This window comes from Acomys minous (assembly GCF_964271855.1).
Source record: "Acomys minous genome assembly, chromosome: 12".
Lineage (NCBI taxonomy): Eukaryota > Metazoa > Chordata > Mammalia > Rodentia > Muridae > Acomys > Acomys minous.
The window spans coordinates 39,809,477-39,830,551 of record NC_140493.1 but is presented as its reverse complement, the minus strand read 5'-3'; the positions used below and the strand labels follow the sequence as shown (position 1 = coordinate 39,830,551).

General features: G+C 45.3%; 1 protein-coding gene across 1 annotated transcript in view; it reads right to left on the bottom strand.

Moving 5' to 3' along the window:
* Positions 1–1,053: 1,053 nt before the first annotated feature.
* Positions 1,054–21,075, bottom strand: part of FER1L6 (fer-1 like family member 6) — a 114,352-nt gene continuing 94,330 nt past the window's right edge. Inside the window, exons 36-40 of the mRNA XM_084749401.1 lie at positions 20,884–20,982; positions 17,515–17,756; positions 15,809–15,972; positions 3,404–3,504; positions 1,054–1,609 (exon numbers count right to left, since the gene is read on the bottom strand). Of these exons, the coding sequence (XP_084605527.1) occupies positions 1,423–1,609; positions 3,404–3,504; positions 15,809–15,972; positions 17,515–17,756; positions 20,884–20,982 (793 nt within the window). The 3' untranslated portion in view covers positions 1,054–1,422. The remainder of the gene's footprint in view (positions 1,610–3,403; positions 3,505–15,808; positions 15,973–17,514; positions 17,757–20,883; positions 20,983–21,075) is intronic.

The following is a 21,075-nucleotide window of genomic DNA, read 5'->3' as shown; positions in this document are numbered from 1 at the left end:
ACCCCCACTGTAGATAGGATATAGCATAGGGGTGTGCTGCAGACACCAGGCGCATCCTTTCAAGACACACTGTTGCCATCTGTCAAGTGAATAAGCTACTGTTTCTCAGACAGGCATTTACATTCTGTCCTTGAGACTCACACTAGATCCAGGCTCACCTGCTGCTTGGGTAAGCGATGAGCAGGGGCAGCACTGGCCATTCATAGCATAGTCTGACTGGTGGGGACACAACACTCAGTGGAAGGCTGTACACCCAGCAAATGAGAATTGCCACTGGGTGGCAAGGAGCCTGCCCTGACTCCCCACATGCACCTAGTTACAGGTCATGTGTCTTTTTTTTTTTTAAGATTTATTTATTTATTATTATATACACAAAGCTCTGCCTGCATGTACACCTGCAGGCCAGAGGAGGGCATCAGATCACCTTATAGATGGTTGTGAGCCACCATGTGGTTGCTGGGAATTGAACTCATGACCTCTGGAAGAGCAGTCAGTGCTCTTAACCGCTGAGCCATCTCTCCAGGCCCAGGTCATGTGTCTTAAGACAAGTCATGAGTACTCCACTGGGAAACTGCCACAGAGCAAATGAAAGTGAGTTTCTCACAGCTCACTATTGCTACTACACACACTCAGCTGACTTTGAAAGTGACCTGGCTGCATTTTGTCAATAGAGAGCAGTGGCTCTCAACCTTCATATTTCACCCTTTCATGCAGCTCCTCCTGTTGTGGTGACCCCAGACCATACCACTATTCTGCTATTACCCCATAACTGTAATTTTGCTGCTGTTATGAATCATAGTGTAAATATATTTGGAGACAGAGATTTGCCAAAGGGTTCACTGGTAGAGAACACTGCTTCAGGGGCATTTCAACAATGGAGTATTTTAGATGACTTGTACACGCCTTTGTCAAGCCAATTTGATATCCCGGAAGTGAATGTGCCCTGTAAGTGTGACAATTAAAACCAAATGATATTTGGGACATGTTAAGTAATTTACTGAATAATTTTAGTCTATTGACTAAGAAATTTTATTTGAAATATGGTGCTTCTAATAAAGTTTTAGGTCCAGAGTTTAATCTTTTTAAAATAGAATCTATTACATGAAGAAAGACTTACTGAAGTCAATCTGAGGTCACTGTTGATTACCCTGGAGTGAAAGAGTCATTGCTTTAGGTCACTTGTGGGTAGAAACAAGATTTGGGATTTAGGGGTTCGAAGGACGGCAGCAGAGGCTGAGGCAGAGAGAGGCTGCCAGAGTCCAGTCTTTCTAGAGAAGACCTGATTTGTCCCAAGACACAGGGGCAGCTATTGGGTCCTTTGATCCTGTCCCTTTAGCATCACCACAGTTCCTCCCACGGCACACAGTCTTAGAGGTTCACACACACAGCGGAGGAGAGCAAGGAGGCCGGTGTCCGTGGCCCCTATGTGCCTCCCACCACGATCCTCCGGCTGATGGCTCCGGGCAGGGTGTAGATGAAGAGGACGAGGAAGACGATGAGGATGATGAGAACGAAAGCGATGATGATGTACTTCTTGTAGTTCTTCCAGATGAGGTGGTACAGGCACTTGAAGGGGCTCACGAACCACGAGAAGGAGGTGTCCGGGCGGCTAGGGAGGAAGGCAGGGAAGAGGTCATGTTCGACAGCCAGAAGTCCCAACCTCCCAAGAAGCACGTCTGATGCTGTTTTTCTGGGGGGAACTCATAGGAGAGCTCTGAGAAGTGGAGGGTAGGGTACGGGAGGGGGGGTGCACTCTGCCTAAAGCAACAGGAGTTAGGGCAGCTTACCAAGTGGTCCTTCATGGTGTTAAAGGTTGCTCTGAATAGAGCCGGAGCCCAGCCTGAAGGCCACACCCTCCATCCTGCCATCTGTGGCCTCAAGCCCACCTTCTGCATGAAATCTACCCTGAACGCCTCAGTCCAGCAGGGGTCCCCACTCTAAATTCCTGCTTTACTGCGATTGACCTTCTTTCTTGGCACAGAGTATTTCTCTTTTGTAGTCTCATAACTATTTTATGAGTCTCCGTGCTCCTTCTCCTGAATAAATGGAAAGCTCCTGGAAGGCAGAGCTTATGCCTCATATTTCTTTTCTGCACACACAAAGTACTTTTTATTTTTATTTATTTTATAATTGAATCTTTTTCATACAATATATTCTGATCACCGTTTCACTTCTCCCAGCTCCTCCCAGATGCTCCCCACCTCCCCACCCGCCTGACTCTATGCCTTTTCTTTCTTTTTCTATTTAGAAAACAACAGGAAAAAAAAAAAACCAAACCAGAATTAAAACAAACAAGCAAACAAAGAACTAAGGCACAGGCAGACACACAAACACAGCACAAGCACAAAACTGAAAACTGTAGTATGCAAACAAAAGACCCAGGAAGGAGAAAAAAAAAAGTACAAAAATACCACTGAGCTCATTTTTGTGTTCCTATCTACTACTTGGCATGGAGCCTACCCTTATGTACCAAGTGAGATTCAATTAGAAAAAAACTGCTTTTTCTTTTGCAAGTGGATATCAACTGTAGGTGCCTTTTTGGCTAGAGTTGGGACTCATGTCCACTTCTCTCAGCACTGGGACCTGTGCAAACCCTGTGTGTGCTGCCATGGTCTCTGTGAGCCAAGTAGTCTTAAATGGGTGCTTTAATACACAACTTTGAATTAATGAGTAGCCAAGCACCTATGATGTTCCTAGCATCGTGGGGTGGAATGTGGGTATAGGGACAAGATCATACACCATTGGTCTGGGGAGAGAAAGGACATACCTCATGTACATTCTGTTTTAAATGGCTATGTAACCAAGAATCAAGTTCAATAAAGTAGCATTATTTATCTAATAACTGTTTCTGGGCATTTACTTTTTAAAGTAATAATGTATCATACAGAAAATGTTTTCTCTGTATTCAAAAGAAAACGGAAAGTGGCAAAATTTAGTTCATTATCTGATTGTGGCTGAAGACCAAGTTGATGATGGCCGCCAAGCCTATGGAACATTGTACTGTCCTCAAAAATCCTAATTAGAACAACTATGACAATGAGGCAAAACTTTTCAATAAAGTGTGTAAACGCTAAATCCTGTAAGTTCGGTTAGGTAGGCACATGCACATAACACGAGGAGCAGATAGATGAAGGGCGCTAGAAATGCCGGGGAAGCACATTACATAGGCCCTGCTCCATCTGCAAATGGTCTCTGACCTTGGGGGCATTTTTCACCTATAGAAACGATAAACTACACAGGTTGGACAGCACTAAATCACCCAGCCCTCGACTCCTGAGTTTTCTGTGAGGTAACAGGAAAAGGCGGGGAGCTGCAGGAAATCTTGTGGGGGTGGGGGTGAGGCGGTGCTGCAAAGACCGCGCGCATGCGCCATGTTCCCAACTACGACCCAGCTTATACTCACTTAGGCTTGGCCAAGGGCTCCGGCTCCTTTCGAGCTTTCCCAACAGGGTTTTTCTCGGCTTCTTCTGCTGTGACCAGATGGAACTCAGCTTCAACCTTTCCCTGCATAAGACAGAAACTGCAGTAGCGAGGAGGCAGAGGCTAGCAGATCCCAGGGGCTTACTGGCCAGCCTGTCTACCTCAAACAGTGAGTGAAGAAACCTTGTCTTAATAGCAGTAACACTAATACGGTGGAAAGTGATGGGTGAAGATAACCCAACATCAACTCGGTCTCCGCACATGCATGCACGCCTCTACATACGTGCACACACCTGTACTACCCGTATACACCATCACCCGCACAGAGGCCCATACCGATGCTAATGCTGAGTTTTGTGTAAGGAAAAGGTCCCGCGTGAACAGACAGACACAGATATATAGACACAGCTATCCCACATGGACCGCTTTGGCATCATTAATATGGGGATAAGTAAGACTAATGACGGAACTGAACGTCATTAGAAAGGGAGCTAATGACTCGAGTGGCAGGCCTCTTTATATCAACCGCTTTTCTTTTCCATCCGTTCTCAAGAGGAAGTCGGTGAACATGACCCTGAGTTTTCAGAATAGCGTCTCTGCCACCCATCATTTAGTGTGTGTGTGTGTGTGTGTGTATGTGTGTGTGTGTGTGTGTGTGTTCACTAATGTTAATAGAACTAGTGTTTTATTTTAGAACTACCCCCTCTGATTTGGTAGTTGTGTCTGGTGATTCTTTCAAGTACTAAGCCAAAGTTATTAACAGTAATAAAAAAAAGACTGGCAAACTCCAGAGCAGAAATCAAGTCGTTTTTTCTTGTTCAATCATTCATTCACGGCATGCCGGGCCCTCTGTGAGCCAGTGCCCATCCAGGCTCTGGGGACTCTGATTGGTTGGAACATCTGATCTTTGAAAAAGATCTTTCTTTCTTTCTTTCTTTCTTTCTTTCTTTCTTTCTTTTTTTAACAACCTGACTCCTTGGATCCAAGGTGATGTGACAAGAAGAGGACAGTAGAGCTCTCAGGGGACTGAAGCATCACAGAAGCATTTTAACAAATGCAATCACTGTCATATTCTCTCTTCAGGTCATGTGGATCAGAGATTATATAACTATTTGGTTTATTTCTTATTCCACTCAACCACGGCCCATGATTTAGGAAGATCCCTTACATACACGAATATTGTCTCTCATTCCCATTGAGGAATCATGGCAGTCAGTGAATGACCTACCTGCAAAGTGCTCAGAAAACATTTAAAAATTGGGAAATAAGTAGTATTTAGCTTCTGTAGCTTACAGTCAGTCTTTGACACAATTATCAGCATATAATAATAATACCGAAATTCAAATAGCTGATGTACTTTTGTCTCTGGCTCATTTAATCTTTTATATCTCAGCCTGTCTCTAAACAGGCAAGGTGGCTATTCTTTTGTAGATGGAGATCTGAAGATAGATCTTAAACAATGTTTCCAAGGAAATACATGTCATAGGCCACCCAACAAGAATTTGAATCCTGGTCTATAAGACACAAAGGCTCCATTTTCCATGATAACAAACTGCCTGGCAACTTATTCATTTCATTTTCCGGATGCTGGATTAGACGGCTTAAGATGCTTGTCTCGGGTGATTCCAGGATGTCTTCAGAGTCACCGAAAGGCAGTTGTCTCCTGGGCCTGGAGTTCCTCCTCTGTCAGACGTTCTAGAGGGATCTGGCTGTAACATCTAGGAATGTGCTAGACGTGGACCTAAAGCTCAGGGGGTGCTCCTTAAGACTTGATTGGAAGGGATCTAAGAAACCAGCTGAAAACCCACGGCAAAGGCATTATTATACAGTCTCGTTATACATGCAGAACTTTCTTCCGGGGGTCTTTCGGGTGGCTTAACCTTTGCTGAGCAGCGTTTTGTACAGTAAGAACTTCATCCAGTTGCTCTAATTAGATGGAGAGTCTGCTTGAGAGGTGTTAACCAGTTACCAAGGTTCTGGAATGTGTGTAACAGGGTAGAAATCAACAGGGAGCACTCGGAAAGGACTATAGAGCCTCTTTATCCTCTACTGCTTAATAATGACACTACTACTACTACTACTATTACTGCTAGCAGCACAGCTACAGATCTCTGTAGCCTAAACAGTGCTTCACACACTTATAATCCATTTAAAGTATCCAGCAAAGTAGGTAGCATCTCCATGGTCCAGGATGCAGCCAAAGAAACCCAGGCTTGCTAATCACTGTTACAAAATTATGATGTGGCCCGACGCAGCTGCACATGCCTGTAATCCCAGCACTGGGGGAGGCAGAGACAGACGGATCTCTGTGAGTTCGAGCCCAGCCTGGTCTACAAAGCAATGCTAGGACAGCCAAGGCTACACAGAGAAACCTTGTCTCAAAAAAACCAACCAACCAACCAATCAAATAAAAAAAAGAAAACAACACAACAAAATTGTGATGTGAATCCTGAAGTGCTCTTATATCACCTCTCATATTTTGCTACTTTATATGTCCAAGGGATTCCTTGCTGAGGAACATAGAGCACTTGGGGCAAAATTCATGGTGGGGGGGGAGGAGGAGAAAGAGAGGCAGAGGGTAACATGGCTGTCTGAACGAGCAGCATGTGTGGTCAACTTATATTCAAATTATGAATTCACATCTTGGTGCTCTCAAGCATTCTTTGATTTAGAAACCCGGTTCAACCTGAAGCAGCATTAAATGTCCTAGGATTCGGAAATATCATTTACATTTATTTGCTTGCTTATTATTTATTTATTTATTTATTTATTTAGTGGGACAGGGAGGGGAGGGAGGGAGAGAGGGAGCAAGGGGGAGGGAGGAAGGGGGGAAAGAATATGAGTATGTACAGACACGACTGTGTGTGTGCTGTGTGTGTGTGTGTGTGTGTGTGTGTGTGCTGTGTGTGTGTGTGTGTGTGCTGTGTGTGTGTGTGTGTGTGTGCTGTGTGTGTGTGTGTGTGTGCTGTGTGTGTGTGTGTGCTGTGTGTGTGTGTGCTCTGTGTGTGTGTGTGCTGTGTGTGTGTGTGTGCTCTGTGTGTGTGTGTGCTGTGTGTGTGCTGTGTGTGTGTGTGTGTGTGCTGTGTGTGTGTGTGTGCTGTGTGTGTGTGTGTGCTGTGTGTGTGTGTGCTGTGTGTGTGTGCTGTGTGTGTGTGTGTGTGCTGTGTGTGTGTGTGCTGTGTGTGTGCTATGTGTGTGTGTATGTGTGTGCTGTGTGTGTGTGTGTGCTGTGTGTGTGTGTGCTGTGTGTGTGCTATGTGTGTGTGTATGTGTGTGCTGTGTGTGTGTGTGTGGTGTGTGTGTGGTGTGTGTGTGTGTGTGTGTGTGTGTGCTGTGTGTGTGTGTGTGTGTGTGTGTGTGGTGTGTGTGTGTGTGTGTGAGTGAGTGAGGGGGGGAGGGAGAGTGAGAACAACTTGCAGGAGTCAGTTCTCTTCTCAAACCCATATGGGTCCTGGGAACTGCACCCAGTTTCACAGGCTTGGCAGCAAGTGCCCTTACTCACTGAGCCATCTTGAATAACAATGGATAAGTGTGACTTTTCTAAAATCTTCTAAAGGGATTTCATAACCTTTGCCATCGTTTTTGCATCAGCATCTGCATTTGACCCCATTGTACAGGCTGGAAATGGACAGCTTGAGGACAGCATAGACCAGCAAAGCTCAGCATGGACAATAGTGGAAGGGGATGTATTCTAGTGACCTGCGTTGAAACAATGTGACCCGGAGCGAGTTGCCTGTCTGACTCACTGTCTAAGGATGCTCATGATATGAACATCACCACCACCCCTGGCGTAAGGCTCCCTTCAGATACACATAAATGAGTCCCACAGGTCCAGAGTGTAACAAGAAAATCATAGAAAGAAGTCTGAGCACATAAATTCTGATCCCGGCGTAGAAGGCATCAGTTATTTACCCTGAAGCCTTGCTTATTCTAGCCTCAGGAAGGCAACAGCGGAAGCTGCGACGGCCGCATTCTGATAAGCGCGTCTGCTCATCGCCTATCCCTGCACCCAGAGGGCTTCCCCTCCTACTCCGTCATCAGTATGCAGCCTCGCACCAAACAGAGGTCTTAAGCTAATAATATCCTCCAAATGTAATTTAAAATCTGGGCTAGAAGAAGAAGAAAAGAACACGGACAGTTTGAAAGACTACCTATTAACCTCGTGACATCTGTGGATGGGGGGAAAATGACAAGGAAAGGTCCCCTGAAGAGAGTGTGCATGTGCTGATGTGCTGTGACAGTTGCTGTTTATGAACTTCAAACTTTAACAAGCTGGGAGAGGCTGTCAGGTGAGTGGAGAAGAGACCCCACTCAGAATGGACACACGTTTTTCACCAGTAATTAATTACTATTGCGCATTAAAATGCAACCTCAGGGCGTTAAAAGTCATTTGCAAAAAACCACGGTGGAATGTGCATTGGTAAAATAAAGAAAAAAAATATGTAGAGTTACAGCTTGAATCAAATGTCCCCACAGGCTCCTGTTTTGAATGCTTGCTTGCTAGCTGGTGATGCTATCTTTGCAGGGACCGTGGAACCCACAGGAGGAGAGATCGTGATGGTTGAAGGCAGGTCCCTAGGGATGGGTGTTTGAATTGGCCCCATTGGCCCTGTTCTCTGCCTTCTGGTCCACCATGAGGGGAATGACCTTTGCCACCCACTCTCACCACCATGCCTTCCCTGCTACAGTGCACTGAAACCATCGGAAACTGTGAGCAAAAAGAAAGCCTTCCTCCTTAAGTTGGTTTTGTCACAGCCACATGAAAGTAGCCGATTCATTTATATGTGCATATGTGCACATGTATGTGTGCATTGTATGCTCCCATGTTCTCAACCTAGAAATTTCACTTCTGAATATCTGAATTAAAGAATAATTCAAAAACCCCAGAAAAGGCTTTGTCACTAGGCACAATGCTCTTGAACCAACTGTTCAAGTTGTCCCGTGTGCTTTTACTAGGTATCTTAGACTCTACTTGGATTGTCTGGCTATAAGTCTGAAGTCAACTACCTTTGATGGAAGACAATCTAGAAAATAGAATTTAAGCACAAAAAGTCTTATTTGTTACTGCGTGATTTTGATCCTAGGGTCTTCCAGTGGGTACAATGTATTTTTTCCAAGAGCTCCATTTGTCTGTAGTGACATGACATAGCCAAAAATAAGTCAGGGGGCAAAGTTTCATTATGATTCTTGAAACTCTTGAATCTAACCTTTGGTTATTAGTAGGTATGATGAATTATTTATTCCATCATTTTGGGCTTGAGAAAGTAGTGTGTTCCTACTTCAGCTTTATGGAGGAAAGCTCTTAGGTTGATGCTAACACATATACACACACACACACACACACACAGAGAGAGAGAGAGAGAGAGAGAGAGAGAGAGAGAGAGAGAGAGAGAGAGAGAATGCTAACTAAACAAGATCTTTGATCCTTAGTGATTATTAAAACCAGTAGGTGAGAGGTGGTGGCAGCAGAGAGCCCTCACAGTGCCAGTACCACCCTATCAGCGACCTCCTCAAGCCAAGGGGAAAGCTTTGCGAGGAAGCCATCTTACATTTGCCACCACAACCAAGCCAGCATCACTGAACCCATAGCTCTTAGCCACAGACGTTCAGCTGCCTCCTTTTTAATTTAAGGCTTGATAGCCCCAGGACCTAACCTAGGATACATGCTGATTTGTGAGATCTGACTGTAGAAGAAACTCTCTGACCTCTGTATCTTACAGGGGAGATTTCTTTAGAGACGGCCTTTAAGACGACTGGTGCAAGAAGTATGAAATATTGGGTGCAATGTGTGCATTTGACCTTCCATCCTCCCAAGGGCACCCACTCTGAGCCATCTCTGCTGCCAGCTTGCACTGACTCCAAGTGCTGCACACTAGGAGCTGTGTGAATCCAAGTGTCTAAATTATACAGCTTGGGCTACTGATGAGCAGGTTTAAAAATAAGTCTGGCAGAGGGTGGAGACTGGAAACAAATTCTTTCTCCCCTGCCCATGACTAGGACAAAACAAAACAACAAACAAACAAAACTGAACACTCCCAACATTTTATGGAATTCCCTCTCTCTCTCCCCCCCTCTCTTTCTCTCTCTCTCTCTCTCTCTCTCTCTCTCTCTCTCTCTCTCTCTCTCTCTCTCTCTCTCTCCCCAGCCCCTGCCTCTTTTCCTCCATCTCCCTTCCTCCTGCCTCTCTCACACACACACTTTTGAGATGGCATGCAGTTAGGAAAGCCCTCAGGCTAGTTTGCAATTGACAATGTAGCCTATATTGTTTGGTTTCTGATTCAGAGCAGTCTTCCTGCCTTGGTGTCCCAAGCACTGGGGGAACAGGTTAAGCCATCATTCCCAGCACTGTGAATAATTTCAAAGCATGAGAGGACCCACGCAGATTGATAATTTGAGACTGTGCTACGAAAACACCTCTGGGACATCTAGTTCATCACTTGCACCTGAGATACTTGGCAGCTGAGACTCAGGCGACAGAAGGTGACCCAAGAGTGGCTGAGGTTTTCCTTTACACTTTGCTCTAGGATGATCCAACTTCTTGTCACATTAGGAGAAAGGTGCTGGTGGCTTGGTTTCCTGGGTGTGTGTGTTGGTTGGTTATAGAGCAAAGAGGACAAGGGGAAGCTGGGGCCAACATCCTTCTGCACCACAGAAGGACTTTTAGGACCTGACCGGATGCAGTGTGTTTTAGGATGCAGTCGTTTCACATTCTCCCTTTAGGATGCATAAGGGATAATACAGATTTAAAAAGATCTAATTCTTTCTGTTGTTAACAAGGGAAGAAGATCAGGCATGGTACAGTATGCCCAAAGGGTGATGAGTTCAAGGCCAGCCTGGTTCACATAGAGAGACCCTGTCTACAACAAACAAACCATAGAAACAGGATTTCCCTCTCTTCCTTTCTCTCAGAGCATTTACTTTAGAAGAGCTACAATTACAAGTACTTTCTCTTCTCTTTGAGATGTATATAAACAGCTTTGAAAACTGGGTGGGCTTTATCCTTTAAAATATGCAGGCCTGTCTTTGTCAAGGGCTTAAGAACCTCTTTTCTGCAACACAAACATCAAGGAAGTTAACATCCTAGCCCTAACCTGGGGCTATATTGCATAGGACATGCAAGTCCAGATACCTGGGAAAGAGAGGCTGGAGGCCAGGGAGGCCAGGATGGACAATTTAGGGAGACTGGAGACCTTGTGTACACACACACACACACACACACACACACACACACACACACACACACACGAGAAAGAGGCAGGGGGAGGGATATAAATAAATCGACTGCTACTTCTGAGGGGGGAGGGGCCTACCTCTGGCATTTATCTCATTCCAAGTCACAAAATGTCTCTTTTCATGAAAATTTACAGGTGCCCTCTAGCCCCAATCCTGTCTGTCTTAGTTAGGGTTTTTATTGCTGTGAAGAGATACCATGGCCAAAGCAACTCTTACAAAGGACAACATTTAACTAGGGATGGCTTAGCTTCAGAGATCTAGTCCATTGTCATCAGGGCAAAAAGCATGGCAGCGTGCAGGCAGACATGGTGCTGGGGGAACAGAGAGTTCTACATCTTGATCCAAAGGCAGCCGGGAGGAGACCGGCACACAGGTTGAAGCTTGAGCTTTGGAGACCTCAAAGCCCAGCCCCACAGTGACACACTTCCTCCAACAAGGCCACACCCACTCCAACAAGGCCACACCTACTCCAACAAGGCCACACCTCCTAATAGTGCCACTCCCTAAGGGCCAAGCATTCAAACACAGGAGTGTCTGGGAGCCAAACCTATTCAAACCACCACATCACCCATCACAACAAACAAATTCTATAACTCAGCTGGTCACTCCAATCACTGCATTATTCTAGAATGAATTAAATCTGACAAAATAGGTCATCTTACTTGGACTAGTTATCATTTACCTGGAAACTAGGTAAGGAGTAAGTTGTAACTGCTTGGCTTGGTAACAGGGGTGGAGGGTGTTTCTGTCTTTGTAACCTCTTACTTGCAGTGCATGTCATATCCTAGGTTAACTATTGTTTAGTAATTGTGTTGACTAGTTTTATGTCAACTTGACACAGCCTACTGGCATTTTGGAAGAGGGAACATAAACTGAGAAAATTCCCCACCAGATTGGCCTGTGAGCAAGCCTGTGCTTCGTTTTCTTCATTGGTTATTGATGAGGGAGGACCCAGGCCACTGTGGGCGGTGCCACTCCCTGGGCTGTTGGTCCTGGGCGCTATAAGAAATTAGGCTGAGCAAGCCAGTAAGCATCACCCCTCCATGACTTCTGCTCTGGTTCCAGCCTGAGTTCCTGCATTGGCTTCTCTTAGTGATGTATTTCTGTTGTAAGGTGAATTTCTTTCTTCTCAAAGTTGCTTTTGGTCATGATACTTTTTCACAGCAATAACTGTGAAACTAACTAAGATAATAACCAAACTTTTCATCTCTATATCTTTTCATCTCAACCTTTGTAGATAGGCTTTATGGTTCAGAAATAAATTCTGCTTTACAGATATAACTTCGCCCTCAATGGAGAAGATGGCATATTAACTCAGGACCAGGTTGAGTAGAGCCAGACTGGATGTCCCTCCACTTACATGGGTTTCTTCCAGAAAGAGAAGTACTGTGCAGTGGTTAAGACTAAGGGATTTAGGAGGGGACTTCTTGGGTTTAAGCCACGTCCTTCCTTGACCAGCCATTTCAGAGCTATGTGATGACTTTTCTCTGTGCCTGTCTTCCTTAGCTATAAAATAAAATAGAATATATATATATATATATATATATATATATATATATATATATATATATTCCATATATATATGACTTTAGTAGATAAATGAATTCATAACATCTATATCTATCTATGGTAGATAGATAGATAAATAGATAGATAGATAAACAGACAGACAGATATAATGGGGCTGTAGCAGATGAATGAGTTCATAACCATTAAGTCTTTTGTGCTATTGGAAACACTGAAGCCCACACAGATGACACTGAACAGAGACTAATCAGTCAGAATTCCATCATTTGTCAGTTCTATCACATATGAGACCCATCACTTGTGCATGACAGAGACTCAAAGACAGGCAGGATGTGAGACAGTAACCTGGGCAGAGAGAAGCTTGCGTTCTCTGTGGGCAAAGCATGCTGGCGTGGGAAAGAAGAAGAAGCAGACAGGCTATGCAGTTAGTTGGGCAGCTGGTACCCTTGACCAAGCATGACCATTTGAGGCTGGTCTCTACAGAGGCTGTGGTTTGCTTGTCAAAGACTGGTGCTGCAGACGTCAGAGAGGAGAAGTTGGGACTCAGTCTTCTACAGTCATATGTGACCCTCTATATTGTCAGTTTGCATTTTCAGCCCTTCACAACCTATACCCAGCACAGGCTCTGCTGTTAGCAATATTTGTCATCACCACCGACAGATAACACTTCACTGTGGAGCCGCAGGCTGGAGGCTTTTCTAGTTTGTCTTCCCAAGCGACAACAAGCTCCTTGGGACTGGAGGCAGTTTTTTACTCAGGAGTTAGGAGAGCCCTGTCCAGAGGACACTCCCTGTAACTGAATAGCTGATAAAGCTAATAAACCACTAGCTGACCTATACTCAAGGGGAGAAAGCTTGCAGTAAACAGAAACAAGCCACATTTAATTAATAGCCTAAATTTAGTAAGTAACATTGATGTCAGATTGCTGAAGTTCATTATTTTGGTCAATTCATTAGGAGTATCATTTATAAATGCTTTAAAGCATTAATGAGAATGGCCCCATTTCCCCCTTTTATTTTATTGATGCATTAGGAGGGGCTGGAGAGATGGCTCAGAGGCTAAGAGCACCACCTGTTCTTCCAAAGGTCCTGACTTCAATTCCCAGCAACCGCATGGTGGCTCACAACCATCTATAATGAGATCTTGTGCCCTCTTTTGACATGTAGGCAAACACTGTATACTTAATAAAGAAAAAAAATTTTTTTTAGAAAAAGGAGTAGATGTTGTTGTTTATAGACTCATATTTAGCTTTTTAAGGTGGCAGAAAGAGGCAGAAGTCGGGGATGGTAAAACACTTATTACCATGCCATGGCACATAAATCCTGGCATTCACTGAATACTTACAATGTTCCAGAAATAGACCCTGTCCCCTCTCAATGTCACAACAGCCTCATGAGGTACTCCTTGTTCATTTTTCCTGTTTTTGCGGGTAAGGAGGCTGAGGCTGGGGCATGAAGTTGCCTGACATCACACAGCGGGTTAGTAATGGATCCAGGCTCTGCACAAGCACCAGTCCACCTTGAACCCGCTGTTTGAACTTCCCTGTAGCCAATTAGCAGTCATTTCCCTTCCCTCCAGGCTCTGTCAATCACAGAGCTATGTCCACGGATTGCCTACTTGTACATTTTGTGCAGGTAGAGTCAGATACCATGTGATCCCTGTTCCTGGCTTCTTTCCCTTGGCACAATGTTTTCAAGAGCTGCCCATGCTCATTCCACTTCTTCCCATGGCTGAATAATAGTTCTCAGTTGTACGTGTGCATCACTATTTATTTCTTCACCCCTCAGCTGATAACGATCCAGGCGTTTCCACTTTTAGGCCACTATGACTAACGCTGTCATGTACTCTCACAGGTCCATTTTTCAAAGACTGCTGGGACCGTCTCTGCTACTGAATCCAATAGACACATCCAAACGATGTACCCAGCACAGGCTCCACCGAGCAGTCCTCACTGCCATCTTTTCAGGTCATGGCACTTCCTGATGTAAGGTTGGCAGGCACACATAAGGATGGCCTCACCTGGCATCTTGCTATTAGAAATGAAAGATGCTGGGCTTCCCCATACACTGAGTAAAGATCTCCCACTTAACGGCTTCCTAGGGAGTTCTTACATACATTATACACTGAACTTCATTGATGGAGCTCAGGGAGACTCAGTGGTTTATCCCGAGTTCCTTGTGCAAGGTCCTGACTTGAGGGCATATATTTAGATTCACAGGGTGAGTTTCTTTCTATGGGATCATGGTGGTTTGAATAAGAAATGTTCCCCTATAGGCTCTGGCATTTGAGAACCGGGGACCAGTTGTTGTGTGCTGTTTGGGGAGGTGGTACAGCCTTGTTGGCGGAAGTATGTCACTAGGGGGTGGGTTTTGAGAGTATATGACCTTGCCTCACTTCCGGTTCACTGTTTCATGTTTATGGTTGGCGACGGGCCCTCTTAGCCTCCTGCTCCAGCTCTCATGCTTACCCCACCATGGTGGACTCCTGTCTCTCTGCGTCTGCAAGCCAAAATAAACTCATTCTTCCCTAAATTGCTTTTGGTCGTGGCGTTTTAACACAGCAGCAAAACTGTATCTGATACAAAGAAAATCCCAGCGGTCCTTTAAGAATCCCCTCCCCCCACCCCCCTTGGTTTCTGTGTTAGCTCGTTTCCTTTCATCTTCTTCCATTCCATCTCTGCCTGCCCTGTTTTTAGCCTCTTTGTCTGAGATCAGTTCTCTCCAGCTTACTTCCTAAGTTCTGAGGCCAGAATCAGCATTGAATTAGAGTGCAGTTAGTCCTCCCGGGACCTAGAGGGCGGAGGATGGCTGGGACCTCAGCTTTCTCACCAGTATCATCAGGCCACCAGGAATTAAGCTAAGAGTGGAGGAGAGTAGAAGATTTCCAGAAAACACAACAAGAGCAGATACCAGAGCATCAGACCAGCAGGATCCGGGATCTTCCTTGCCTCCCACACACGGAATCCACAACAGAGGAAGGCTGGCAGGAGAGAGCCCTGCTGTACGTCGCAGCACCCTTGTACAACCTATCCTTATCCAAGCCCTCCGTCCCTTTAGAAAAGCAATGGGGGGGGGGGGGGGAAGGGGGGGTCAAAGAATATAAAAAAAGAAACTCTGCCCAATGTCTTTGAAAATGCAGGGACTCCAGCCACACGTGGTCCAGTATGCACCAATATGAATTAAACTTGCAATGCAGAAGAAAGAAAAAATGTCTCTCCCAGCTCACCCTCTTCAGGGAGTTGCAAAGGGGTGGGCTGACTTTAAAATTGGGTCCTATGTTTGGAGGTTAAGGAATGAGGGAATTATCCTCAAATTGTGCATTCGCCACGATTTTATGCACGATTTCAAGAAATGTTTAAAAAATTAATGCCAAGGGCATGAGTTCAGGCGAAACGAGGGAAAATCACCCCAGTGGAGAGAGCTTATAAGTCAAGTAGGCTGAAATACAAAAAGGATTATTAATGCATGTATAAAGCTTTAGACAGTCCAGCTTCTTGGCAGGACCTGTGCTTCAGGGGCTCTTAGAAGTCACTTCAAAGCCCTTAACTTGAAGCTTACGAAATGAGTCACTGAGGAAGCATGACGCCCCTCGATGGTCCCCCAGCCCACCCCCCGCAGCGGTCATTTACCGTGAGCTCTTTGCTTTTTGCAAAAGGCCACCAGCCCCGCACACGCTTCTGCTGGAATATGGAGATCTTGTTCTCCTCGCTTGCGTTCTCAAACTTGGACAGATCGCAGGCTTTTGCGGATTTGGCTGCCCGAGGGAAGCTGTTAAGGTTCATTTCCAGGGAGCCTGTGAAGAGATGCCCTTTACAGTAAAGGAGAGCTTTTCAGTCCCTGTGGCTCATATACCCACTTGCCAGTCACTCCAACAACATTACATTGCATGTGAGATGCGCCAGCTATATGAGTAGGCATAAACGGGATGGAGACAGGTGGTACCCAAGAGTTAATAACGTGGTAGCAGGTGGAAGGCAGGGTAGAGTGGGAAACGAAGCTTCAGGCTTCAGTTTGGAGTAAGAGTACTGCTGGGCACCTTCCCGGCTCTACATGCAGTTCCCCGAGTCTGGGTAACGGGCCTCAGGTGTGTCACACTTCAGTACTGATCTCCCCATAAGAGTCCCCAATGTATCGTCTTGCAGGCCAGGGTGGAAGTCCTTTCCCCTTTGCATCTACTCTGTAGGAAAGAAATGGCCTCCAAGTTCACTGCAATGTTTCTCTAGGGCAAAATAGTAGTATCATCAAGGAGCTGTGTCTCTCATTGTAATAACATTCCTATTATAAAGTAACATTTGTTTGTTAAATGTGAAACTTTAGAGCAAGTACATCAGCAAGAAAATATTCGGTCTCCCCAAACTGGCCATGGCACTGTATAATGGTACATAGCCTTAGCTTGCCTGCCCCTCTTTTCTTTAAGATACACATTTATAGAGATATTTACTTGAGGTATACATTTATATAAGTTATAAATGTATTTATGCCTTATTTACTTATATATTTATATAAGTTTACATAAGATATATGTGTGTGTCTTTTTTTTTTTCCAGACAGGTTTTCTCTGTGTAGCCTTGGCTCTCCTGGAATCGCTTTGTAGACCAGGCTGGCCTCGAACTCACAGAGATCTGCCTGCCTCTGCCTCCATGAGTGCTGGGATTACAGTTGTGCGCCACCGCACCCGGCATAAGTGCCTTAAAGAAATGAGATCTTCCTTCCACATTCTATTTTACTTAGTACATTCCCTCCAACTTTCCAAATCCTTGACTGCTGCAGTATTTCCATGGCTGTGGGGTTGTTGTTTACGATATGTGAGGGGTTGTGCCCAGTTCTTCTTCTTAAGGATTTATTTTATTATTTTACTTTATGTGCTTGTGTGTGGGCCCTAATGTATGTCTGTGTACCACAGTCACGCAGGTGCCCATGCAGGGCATCAGATCCCCCGGGACTGGAGTCTCAGGTGGTTGGGAGCCTCCTGATGTGGGTGCTGGGAACCAAACCCAGGGTCCTCTGCAAGAGCAGCACATTGAGTCACCTCTCCAGCCCCTCTGGTTGGACATAACAGCTTAGTAATGGACTCAGTGTTTGACTGTTTCCTTATGTTACACAGAGCAAAGATCAATGTGTCTGAATGCATTATAGGCCCACTGTATGCACAGAATACAATTTATTTCGCCAGTTCTATAGTATTGGCAGGGTAGACTGTTTAAAAATTTTTTTCTCTTATCACAAATAGTACTAAAGTTATTGTCTTCTTAACAAAAATCACACCCAGTTTTCCAAAAGCTAGGACCACATTCTCAGCTTCAATATATGTGCTTGAGAAGGCCGCTGGCCTTACCCAGGAAGTCGTCTGAGGACAGCCTTTCAAAATCCCAGACCTGCAGCACCAGCACGGCTGGGGTCTTACACTCCATCTTCTCTAGGGAGAAGATGTTCTCCCGTTTGGTGATGACCATTTGCTTTTCGGCCGGCAGGTACTGGAACGGAAACAGGAAGCGCCAGTTGAAGTTCCCTTCTCCCGTCAGAGAGTTGTAGTGCACGTCGGTCTCCTGCCTGTCGTCCTCCAAACCCTTGATCCACCTGCACAAAGAGAAGAGGGCGTTGAGACACTTAGAGTGCAGTCTTCAGGCACCAGCAGAATCAAGGGACTCAGCCAGCTTCCGTGTGTCTGAGCCACAGCCTCACGATACATGTAGCTGGGTTCCGATGGAAGTTTCCATCTCAACATGAAAGAGAAAAGCTGGGATCCAAACCAAAAGACTTCTCCTAAAGCAATCTGTGTAAAGCAAATCTTTGGCTATTTATAGATGAGAAGCTCGGTGTAATTAAGATATAAAATAAGAAGTGAATGTGTAGTCTGAGCCCCGGTCACAAAGAGGGGGTCCTCTTTGTGAGGGGTGTCATCTCCACAGTAGAGTATTAGGACAAGATTACACTGAAGCCTCTAAAATTGTGTGTATGGCCTGCTGTCAGGCCTGGGAATGGCTTCCCTCCCTGATGCCGGCTCCTGATAGTGTAGTAGGTTTGGATTATTGGGGTACAATGGGGGGCAAGGGTGTTGGTGGGCTCCCTGCAGCCACTTAGCTTATTCACATTGTGACCATAGGTCAGTTATCTAACCGCTTTGTGTCTTACATTCATCTGTAAAAATTGAAGCTGGGGGCTGGAGAGATGGCTCAGAGGTTAAGAACACTGCTTTGCTCTTCCAGAGGTCCTGAGTTCAATTCCCAGCACCCACATAGTGGCTCACAACCATCTATAATGTGATCTGGTGCCTTCTTCTGATATGCAGGTGTACATGCAAGCAGAACACTGTATAAATAATAAATAAATCTTTTTTAAAAATATTTTTAAAAATACATAAATAAAATTGAAGCTGGTTTCGGCTCTTGGTTCACAGGGCTGTTCTGAGGAACCACATATCACATCTGTTAAAGACCCCGGGGGGGACTCCAGATGACCCATGACATCCTTTCTGCTCACTATTACCCATTGTTTTCCCTCCATGCTCAGAAAAATGTAAGCTACAAGTAATATATTCCCCTAGGACTTCACCCATGGCTCGTTAGTTCAGAGAACAAGTACTTTTTATTTGAACTAATTGAGAATTCAAACAACTTGCTTTCTTTAAAAAAAAAAAGATTTATTGTTATTATTTTTCATTATGTGTATGTGAGTCTTTGTATGCGTGTTTGCACAAGTGTGTGTAGGTGCCCAAGGAGGCCAGAGGTGCTGAATTCCCTGGAGCTGAAGTTCCAGGCACCTCTGAGCTGCCGGATGTGGGCACTAGGCACTGAGCTCAGGTTCTTTAGAAGAACCATGTGTGCTCTTAACTGTGAGCCATTTCTTCAGGCCCCAAACCACCTGTATCAGCCCTAGCAGAGATGAACACCCTTCTCTCCACAGGAGTGCTGCTTCTCTGGGTTTGGCTACATTTATTTAGTTAAAGAAGAAAAAAAAAAGCCGCCAGCTAGATAGAACAATGGAATGAGGAAAGGGCCTAGGACCGTGCCCTGGATTAGTAACTGTTGGATGGAAGAAACATGAACTCCTGAACCCTTCAGAAATGAGCAGCCAGGACACGAGGAAAATGAGAGGAATACACTGCTGCCAAGGTTAGGAGAGAGTGACTGCAAAAGGAGCGGGCAGCTGCGCTGGATGGTCCTCGGAGCACAAGAAGAGAGCGACTGATTAACGGGACAAATCCAAGACAAACCATTGGGATTAGCAGGAGGAGACCTGTGCTTGTGCCGTCCTGGGGAGTGAGCCAGATCCAGGCGGATGAGAGGTGAGTGAGAAGGGTGGATGTGAGCGGCTCTTTCTACACATCTTAATAGCTAGGACTTGGAAGCTTCTAAACTCTTCCAGAAGCCTTCCACATTGTGAGCCAATGATAAAATACCACTTTCTCAAAACACATTGATCTTCCCTGAACGTGGCTGGTAAAGCAATTTCAGGTGATTTTAACTCTGCTCTCCAAGTGTTACTCTGCTACCCTGATTGCTCCTTCTTTGTCATAATTCATTCTTCCATTCTCATTCTGGAAAACAACATGAGAATCTTTTTATTTTTATTTTTATTTTTTGCTTTATTAATTTATTCTTGTTACATCTCAATGGTTATCCCATCCCTTGTATCCTCCCATTCTTCCCTCCCTCCCATTTTCCCCTTATTCCCCTCCCCTATGACTGTTCCTGAGGGGGATTACCTCCCCCTCTATATGATCATAGGGTATCAAGTCTCTTCTTGGTAACCTGCTGTCCTTCCTCTGAGTGCCACCAGGTCTCCCCCTCCAGGGGACATGGTCAAAGGTGAGGCACCAGAGTATGTGAGAAAGTAGTATCCCACTCTCCACTCTACTGTGGAGAATGTTCTGTCCATTGGCTAGATCTGGGTAGGGGTTTAAGGTTTACCGCCTGTATTGTCCTTGGCTGGTGCCTTAGTTTGAGCGGGACCCCTGGGCCCAAATCTGCCTATCATAATGTTCTACTTGTAGGCTTCTAGGACCCTCTGGATCCTTCTACTTTGCCATTCTCCCATGCTTCTCTCATCTAGAGTCCCACTAGAATGTCCTCCCCTCTGTCTCAGTTTCCTGGTAAGTGAAGGCTTTCGTGGGACATGCCCCTTGGGCTAATATGCAGATATAAGTGAGTATATACCATTTGAGTCTTTCTGCTTCTGGGTTAACTCACTCATTATGATCATTTCTAGCTCAATCCATTTATCCACAAATTTCGGGAATTCCTTGTTTTTAATAGCTGAATAGTATTCCATAGTGTATACAACATGAGAATCTTAAGCCCCTGGGCATGCTTTGCCAGCCAAGGGTATTCCGAACACAAGGCACTTCTTGCTCAGGGTAAGGCCCACAACTGTCACCAAGGGGTAAGAGATGAGTTTAAATCTGATTCACTACACCCTCACCGGGGCCCCTGACTTGGGGGTGGGGACGCTGAATGGAAGCAGGGCTGAGATTGAAGAGAGATATTGAGTGCTTCACCCCAGGATGCTAGGCTGGAACTTCTTGTTAATCGGTAGCACCAGCAAATGGGAAGGCCTGAATTCCAGCCTTTGTATTCACTTTATAGTCCTCTAAACACACAGGTCTTCCCTCAGTAACACACACAGCTTCAGTGAGGCATCGGTCCATTAGAGACTGAAGAGGGCAGGTGGTGAAGGGAAGGGTGGGGCTGGTGGAGAACCTTACCCTTTGACGTAGATATCACTTGACTTCTGACCTGTGAAGATATTCTCATCTTCTAAAATGACATCTTCGGTGTTCCATATGGTCACCCTCAGCTCATATCTGGGGCAAAGGGACAGTGTTAGGCAGATGACCTTGAGATGGAGTCAAAAGTGTCACACCTGTTCTGTAAGCCTTGAGTCTGTCAAGTGTGTT